The sequence below is a fragment of the Quercus suber genome, unplaced genomic scaffold, assembly GCF_002906115.3.
Source record: "Quercus suber isolate HL8 unplaced genomic scaffold, Cork oak 2.0 scaffold_42, whole genome shotgun sequence".
Taxonomy (NCBI): Eukaryota; Viridiplantae; Streptophyta; class Magnoliopsida; order Fagales; family Fagaceae; genus Quercus; species Quercus suber.
In genome coordinates, this window is record NW_027069507.1 from 1,562,431 (window position 1) to 1,571,010 (window position 8,580).

The following is an 8,580-nucleotide window of genomic DNA, read 5'->3' on the forward strand; positions in this document are numbered from 1 at the left end:
GAATAGCCTTAATGCATTAGCCCATTTCTTTTCTCTTTTTCTCCTCAGCGTGTCCAACACGCCTAAGAGCATCTCCAATAGGTTCTCTAAAACCAATTTTGGAGAACAAACACACCAAAAACTCACTCCTACAACTTCTCTTAAAGCAAAAATTTTCCAATTTTTTTTTGAAGTTGCTACAGTTGTTCTCTTAATCTAGAGAACACTGTAGCAACTTCAAATGATTTTTTCTCCATAAAAGATTTAAACAACTGAATAAAAAACAATTCTTTCTCTCTCCTCTCATCTCTTTGTTTTAGTCCCTTTGCTTCACTCTAAAAAACCATTTCACATAATCCAAACACAAAACACAAAACAAAATCCAATTCTTACAATAAAGTTGAATTAGAACAAGCAAATATGAAAAAGAAGAAGAAGAAGAAGAAGAAGAAGAAGAAGAACAAGCCGATCTGACCCAATCTAGTGGTGGGGAGGAGGACGAGTGGCGGTGGGGTAGCGGACAAGGTAGTGCTGTGTGGTGAACGCCGATCTCCACCAGCTTCGTCCTTTCGGGGACCTTGATCTCCACCGGCTTCTATCTGTGTAGCAATCTTTCCCCTCTCTCTCTTTCTCTTCTCTTTTCTCTGATGTGAATATGTGATAAATGTGAAGTAAATGTGAGGTTGAGTAATAAATTGGGTATAAAAATGTGTGGTCTTTATCCCTTAGTTTTTTTTTTTTTTTTTTGGATTCAAACATGTGGTATTTAATATTAAATAGGTTTCTTTCTTTCTTTTTCTTTTTTTCTTTTTTTGAGAAAAAATAGAAAGGAGTAATTGATTAATTAATTATAAGTTATTAAATAATTATAATAATTTAAAAAATAAGTAGAATTATGCAACAATTAATGATTTGTTAATTAAAAAAAAAAAAAAAAAAACCATTGGAAAGTATGAGTATTGAAAATTTTAAAAATGTTACTATTGGGAGATTTAAAAATATAGTTATTGGGAATTAGAAAAGTATAGTAGTTGGGAATGAATAAAGAAATATTGTTATATCAAGTGCTTCACGAGATCCATTGAGAAAAAAGGCCACCCACAATTTTAAAATCTTTACCCATTGGGAGATTTTAAAATATATAGTTGCTGAGAATGAATAAAAAAAAAAATTAAAAAAAGAATAAAGAAAGATTAAAGAAAGAATAAAGAATGAATGAATAAATAATATTTAAATGAGATAGAGAAAATGATAGAAAATCTGTTGGAAAGTGTACTTCAAAAAGAAAGTAGGTAAAGGGTAAATATAACTGTTCACTTTTCAGACAGTACAAAAATTTGGAGAAACTGCTGGAGATGCTCTAAGCCAACCAACCCCAATAACTCATGCTGACTTTTGTACATGATGAAGAAAAGTTAAGAAACATGAAAGACAAGCTCATTAAATGAGCATGTCTATTACAAGTGGGTTGGACTCATGGTGCAGTGCACCCAACATCATTGACATTTAACCGTCGATATTCAACTAAATGATATGAAAAGATTTGTAGCTCAATGACATAATTTGCTCACAAAACTAATTGATGTGGATTAAACTTTAAACATGTAAGTAACAAATTGTGAGGGTGTGTTTAAATACTGTTTATTTTGTTGAAAATTGAAAACTTATTGCTGAAGATACTATACCAAAATATTTTTTATTACTGAAAATACTATTCACGTGTTTTTCTACAACGCATGCAAATGCAGAAATGCCGCTACACAAATGCACACTGATGGTGTGTTTAGATACCACTTATTTTGCTGAAAACTGAAAACACTGTAGCAAAATAATTTTTAAATGTGTGAATAGTGCTGACCCAATTTTAATAAAAGTTTTGCTAGAAAAAGAGATTCATGGGTCTCATAAATAGTGCACGGCAAGTTTGACCGCTCTTCTCACAAAAAAAAAAAAAAAAAAACGTGAAACGCAGCCGCGTGCTTTTCAGCACTGTCCAAACGAAGGCTGAGTGTGCTATGGGGTTCTAGGTCTGCCACACGACTTGGTAGGTTGTCCCCCATTGATAGTAAAAGAACTGTTCATTTTTGAAATCTGGCTCAAGAACTAATTATAGAATCCTCAAAAGCTTGACTAATCCATTGTGCTCCATTGTTCTCAATCACTTCCATATTTTTTCCTTCAATTCTTTCCATCAAAAAAAAGAAAAAAGAAAAACAATGGCTGACGCTCTAGTAGGAGGAGCATTTCTCTCTGCTTTCCTCCAGGTTTTGTTTGACAGGATGGCTTCTCATGAGGTACTTGAGTTCTTCAGCCAATGGAAGCTTAACAATGAACCGCTGAAGAAGTTGAAGACAACTCTATTATTGATCAATTCAGTCCTCAATGATGCAGAAGAGAAGCAGATAAAAAGCCCAGTTGTCAAAGAATGGGTGAACGAGCTAAAAGATGCTGCCTATAATGCTCAGGACTTGCTGGACGAGATTGCTACTGATGCTGCACTCTACAAGTTAAAAGCCGAAATGGAAATTAGCAAAAATAAGGTACGAAGCTTCAACTTGATTTCTCATAGTTCTTACAATGGAATAGAAGTGAAGTTAGAAGAGATTCTAGGCAGACTAGAATTTCTTGCAAAGCAAAGAGACCTCCTTGATCTCAAAGAAGGCGGTGGTGAGAAATTTTCACAAAAAAGGCCAACAACGTATTTGGTAGAAGAATCTGGTATATACGGAAGGGATGGAGATAAGGAGGCCATAATAGAGTTGTTGCTAGAAAATGATGGCAGTGGTAATAACATAAATGTGATTCCCATAGTGGGCATGGGTGGTGTAGGCAAGACCACACTTGCGCAGCTTGTATATAACAACAAGTTGGTGATGGAGTGTTTTGATGTCAGAGCGTGGGTTTGTGTTTCACAAGAATTTGATGTGCTTAGGATCACAAAAACTATTCTTGAGGCAGTGACTTCCTCGTCAGGTGATACTGACGACCTAGATCTACTCCAAGTTAGGTTGAACAAGAGTCTTGTGGGAAGGAAATTTCTATTTGTGTTAGATGATATTTGGAATGAGAATTACTTGGATTGGGAGGTCTTACGAACCCCTTTCAAATCTGGGGCATATGGAAGTAAGCTCATCTTAACAACACGTAATGAAAGTGTTGCATCGATTGCACGCACAGTTCCAACCTACCATCTAAAGCATTTAACGGATGAAGATTGCTGGTTATTATTTGCAAAACATGCATTTGGCAACGAAGAATCTAAAGAACATCCAGAGCTAGAATTAATTGGTAAGAAAATTGCGAACAAGTGCAAAGGCTTGCCTTTAGCTACAAAAACACTTGGTGGTCTCTTACGCTCGAAGTTGGATTCTAAGGAATGGCTTAGGATATTGGAGAGCAATATATGGAGTTTCTCAGGCTGCAAAAGCAATATTCTTCCAGCTCTTATATTGAGTTACCATTATTTACCTTCACATCTAAAGCCATGCTTTGCTTATTGTTCAATATTTCCTAAAAATTACAAATTTAAAAAGGAGGAATTAGTGCTCTTATGGATGGCAGAAGATTTTTTGCCTAAAAGAGAGAATTTAGAAGAAGTAGGTATTGAGTACTTCTATGATCTAGTATCCAGGTCATTCTTTCAGAGGTCAGGTGGTAAGAATTCAGGCTATGTTATGCATGACCTTTTGAATGATTTAGCTCTATTTGTCTCTGGAGAATTTTGTTTTAGAATGGAGACAGACAATTCATATGATCTGTCAGAAAAGACTAGGCATTTTTCATATTCTAGATTGAAGTTTGATGCCTATGAAAAATTTAAAGCCTGCCTTGGAGCCAAGGGTTTGCAAAGCTTTCTACCATCAAATTTGTCAGTGCGGTCTGGATGCTTAAGTAAAGAAGTTATTCTTGACTTATTACCAGCACTGAGAAGCTTAAGGGTACTATCTCTATCTGGCTACTGGAATTTGGCATCTCTACCAGACTCAATTGATAATTTAAAACATTTACGATATTTAAACCTTTCTCGCACTGCAATCAAAGTATTACCTGATTCAGTGTGTACTTTACACAATTTGCAAACATTACTGTTGGCAAGTTGTCATTCTCTCACTGAGTTGCCTGCCAACATGGGATGGCTAATTAACTTGCGTCATCTTGATATTAGTGGAACAAACTTGATAAAAATGCCATTGCTAATGGACAAATTGAAAAGTCTCCAAACATTATCTTCTTTTATTTTGGGAAAAAAAGGTAGCTCTAGCCTCAAAGAGTTGGGGGAGCTCCGGCAACTTAAGGGAAGCCTTTCAATTTTGAAGTTGGAAAATGTTGTTGATGCTAGAGATGCTTTAGAGGCTAATTTGAGGGATAAGTTGCAACTTAATGAATTGGTGTTAAAGTGGGGTGGGGATACAGATGACTCCAAAAAGAATAGAGATGTACTAGACCAATTGCATCCTCATGTAGACCTGACAAAGCTTACCATTGAAAATTATGGTGGCACAGTTTTTCCAGACTGGTTAGGACATGCAGCCTACAATATTGTATCAATCCATATTCATAATTGTAAGTATTGCCTCTACTTGCCACCATTTGGGAAACTGCCCTCTCTGAAGAACCTCTCTATTGTGGGATTAGATGGAGTAGTGAAAATTGGTACAGAGTTTTATGGGACTACTGCTTCTGGGCACAGCCCATTTGGATCGCTAGAAAATTTGCGCTTTAAAAACATGTCAGAACTGCAAGAGTGGCTTCCTTTCACGGATGACAATGGAGGTGCAATAGCTTTCCCTCGTCTCCAACAGCTTTGCATACAAAACTGTCCTAAACTGAGCATGGGTCTTCCCAATGGCATTTTTTCTTTGAAATCAATTGTGATTGATAAATGCCAGCAGCTTGTCGCTACACTTCCAAGTAATCCAGCCATCCGTCAAGTGAGGTTACAATATTGTCATAAGGTGGTGTTGAATGAATTACCACCGCAAGTGTTGAAGCTCAAAATTATCGGATATGACAACTTGGAGTCCTTACCTATGGACAACAACAACTGCCTTGAAGAGCTAGATATCTCTGATTGTCCATCTCTCACGTTGCTTCCCAGTAGTGGTATAGCTGATACACTAAAATCACTTGGTGTCAAGAACTGTGGGAAATTACTGTTTCCGATGCACCATCGTTATGCTTCCCTTGAGAGTGTGTGCATAAGAAGTAGTTGCGATTCTCTGGTGTCCTTTCCATTAGATTTATTTCCAAAGATGAATCATCTTGATATCCACGGATGTCATAATCTTCAGTCCCTTTCTGTTTCAAATCAAGGGCCCCTTCAGTATCTTAAATCTCTCAGAAGCTTAGAAATCAGTAACTGTTCCAATTTTGTATCCTTTCCTGAAGAGGGACTGCCTGCACCCAACCTTACCAGGTTCAGTGTTGGTTACTGTAATAATTTGAAGGCACTGCCTGACCAGATGCATACCTCGCTCCCATCCCTTCAGAGTTTGAGCATTCGGCTTTGTCCAGAACTTGAGTCATTTCCAGATGGGGGGTTGCCGACCAGTTTAAATGCACTTGAAATCCTTTTTTGTGACAAACTTATGTCCAGCCGCACAGGATGGGGTTTGCAAGGACTGTCTTCTCTTAGAAGCTTCTGTATCAGGGGTAGATGTGAAAATGTGGAGTACTTTCCAGAGAGGGCACTGCTGCCCTCTTCTCTTACATCCCTTGAAATCTGGAATATTCCCCTTTTGAAATCGCTGGACGGCAATGAGCTTCAACATTTCACCGCACTTAAAAAATTGGGAATTGGCTGCTGCCCAAATCTGCAGTCCATGCCAGAAGAGGGTCTGCCAAAATCGTTATCATTTCTAAGTGTCAAGAAATGTCCATTGCTGAAAACTCGGTGCCTCAGGGAGAAAGGGGAAGACTGGCCGAAGATAGCTCATATACCCATCATAAAAATTGATGAAAAAGTGATCTGAATATGATGAGCTTAATTTCTAGTGGAACCCAGCTTTTCAATATATCCAACTTCTTCTCAGGTACACTGCCATATGTCAAACATGGTGCCATTTGTTAACTTAATTTACTGTGATTTGGTGATTCTATTTTTGTTGACCTTAACTACCTACTTCAACTAATGATTTTTTTGTGATCTTTGAATCACCAGGAGAAGCAGCGCTAGTGCTTTGTCTGGTCAGTAGAAAGTCGATGAATTCTTTTCCGTAAGGTTGAAGCTCTTTGGTTTAGTACTATTATTATGTTGTTTTGGTTTATAGTACTGTGGAAATCTCTCTCATTTTATCTCTACTTTTCTTGTGAATCCTTTTCATGATGTTGAACTATATATGCAAAAAGTAACACGCTAGTGAAAAACCTAGTGAAAAAACTTCATTTTTCTTTCTTTTTTGGCAAAACCCATCCCAGCTGTCTTCATCTAACAACACATGATGATTGAATATATGCAGCTTTTGACTTAACATCAGAAGAAGGCTCTGGCTGTGTGGACTGAAGTTGGAATATTGTCACAGGTGCTGTTGGATGAACAGCCGTCAGGTTGCACAAAAATGGTTATAGAATGGCCTATCTTACAAACCTTTATTTCTCCAACTACTTAATTGCAGAATCATGGTTGCAGTTATGCTTTTGCAGTTCTTGGTACTTTGTATGTACCGCTTCTACTTAAAATTATACTATTTCTCCATGAAACTCAAAAAGCTTATTCCTCTCATAGATTTTCATAATTTCATGTGTTCTCAGTTCCCTCTATTACTAGAGGAAGTCCAGTCCTAATGCTTTGTTCACCTTTAAGTGGATCTAATACTCTTTTTACTTTGCACAGATTATTTTGTTTGATCATCTATCTGGAGTGCAAAAGGTGGAGTAAACCAACTCATGTCATGAAAAATTCTTGTATCAATATTTAACTTCGTTTTCATTTTATCAAACATTTTTTTTTTGGTTTTATGGTGAAGGTTGTATAATTCATTTCTCTTTTGTCATAATTCTGAGAGGATAAAAGATTTCATATCAACTTAATGTTTTCTGTTGAGCTGTCTAATAGGCATGTAGGGGAAGTGAATAAGAGATTAACAAATAGTCAAGATCTGGGAAAATTCCATGGGAGGTAATAGAAGCATTTACTATTTTTATTTGTAGGAATGGCACACACAAACATCTTAATTTGTTAGGATTTGCATTATGAACATACTGGTATCCAATATAGGCATCTCTGCTTCATAATGTAAACTTATTTGGATTAGTAGTAACTTGAATCTACTGAAATTTGAACAGGGTAACACAACATCAATAAGGATTGTGAAGCTTATGTTGATCTTCTTCCAGCAGCATAGAAGTGAAAATCTAGCACTGAAAACTACATACATCAGGTTTTTTAAAATTGTTTGCACCATTTTCCATGTATGCTAAGGCTTTGGTAATAATAAATATATTTCACCAATTTCAATTTATCATTTGACAACCGTCAATAAAATTTCTTTTACCATGAGCTTTAGAAATGTTTAGTTGAGCTGAGACAAAATAAGAAGAGACATAAGTGATAACTGCATCGTATAATAATTATACGAGATAGAGTAACCAAATGAAAGCTAATTTCTCCATACATCTTCATCATGAATATTCTTCTTAATTCGCAGATCTCAGTGTTGGGCTATATCTGAACATTAGTATGCTATTATGATGTCTGATGATCAATCAATTTCAGGTATGATTTTGAAACCTTGATTTAAATTTTTCTGTATTAAACTTGGTCATTGTTTTTGTCCACTCATCTAATTAAATCTCTCTTATATATATATATATATATAGGACTCATACGTTAGAAGTTTGAAAACTATTTCATGACTTGTGCAAATATGGAACCGGTGGACTTAGAAAGAGGAAAAAATGTTGGCTGGCTAAAGGTTTTGTGAGCCTGCCTAGCAAGAGACAGAGGATGCTTTACTTCTGGAACTAAAAATATCCGGGTATATTTGATTCCATCCTCGATGTTATTAGTCGTCCTGAGAACAATACTATGCCTTTTGTCTCTGGAGAATGCTAGTTCAGTAGGGTTCAGTTCTGTTTAATGGTACAACTTTGTAAGACCTTATTAAGGCCTCTGGTGTAATGTTAAGAATTGGGTGTTTCTTTATTTAGCTAAAGATTCTAAACCAATAAATTTCATTCTCTCTGGATTAATTTCATTTGTTTGGTTTTGCATCATATATTTGGGTGAGCAAACCAGTTCTTTAACCAAGCCTATATCTTAATTTTGATATTTTTAGTTTCTGAACAAATAAACTTGTGTTAGAGCAGATAACACAGTTGAGCAATAAAATAGAGTAACACAACTAGTTCAGACTGTTCAGTGGCAAAGCTTTACAGACATAATTGGAACAAAATGAGTGTGATTAAGGAAAGAGAAAGGGATCAATGATACCTGCTGATAGATTAGGTATGATTTCCCTTGCCAAGAATTGTAGCTTATTTGGGACCTCTTGGTGTTTCCTTTGAAGGACCAAGGGGTTGGAGGAGGAGTATTTCCCGGAAAGAGAGTTCGATGAAGAGAAGGCCACTAGGAGTAGAATGCAAAAGTAGAATCCTCAATAT

At 36.3% G+C, this 8,580-nt stretch overlaps 1 protein-coding gene across 2 annotated transcripts; it reads left to right on the forward strand.

The window, feature by feature from the left end:
* The first annotated feature begins 2,020 nt into the window (after window positions 1-2,020).
* LOC112033646 (putative disease resistance RPP13-like protein 1) lies at window positions 2,021-8,126 on the forward strand. Of its 2 annotated transcripts, XM_065771332.1 has the most exons (8): window positions 2,021-6,011; window positions 6,140-6,199; window positions 6,438-6,634; window positions 6,812-6,847; window positions 7,034-7,096; window positions 7,264-7,358; window positions 7,626-7,693; window positions 7,798-8,126. In XM_065771332.1, the coding sequence occupies exon 1, from the start codon at window positions 2,196-2,198 to the stop codon at window positions 5,949-5,951; it is 3,756 nt and encodes a 1,251-aa protein (XP_065627404.1). In that variant the 5' UTR covers window positions 2,021-2,195; the 3' UTR covers window positions 5,952-6,011; window positions 6,140-6,199; window positions 6,438-6,634; window positions 6,812-6,847; window positions 7,034-7,096; window positions 7,264-7,358; window positions 7,626-7,693; window positions 7,798-8,126. The 2 variants fall into 2 exon arrangements, with proteins under 2 accessions (XP_065627404.1, XP_065627403.1); XM_065771331.1 differs by having other exon boundaries at window positions 6,812-7,096.
* Window positions 8,127-8,580: the final 454 nt, after the last annotated feature.

What these genes read in the sequence shown, in the direction of transcription:
- LOC112033646 (XM_065771331.1), top strand. Translation starts at nt 2,196, where the DNA reads ATGGCTGACGCTCTAGTAGGAGGAGCATTTCTCTCTGCTTTCCTCCAG.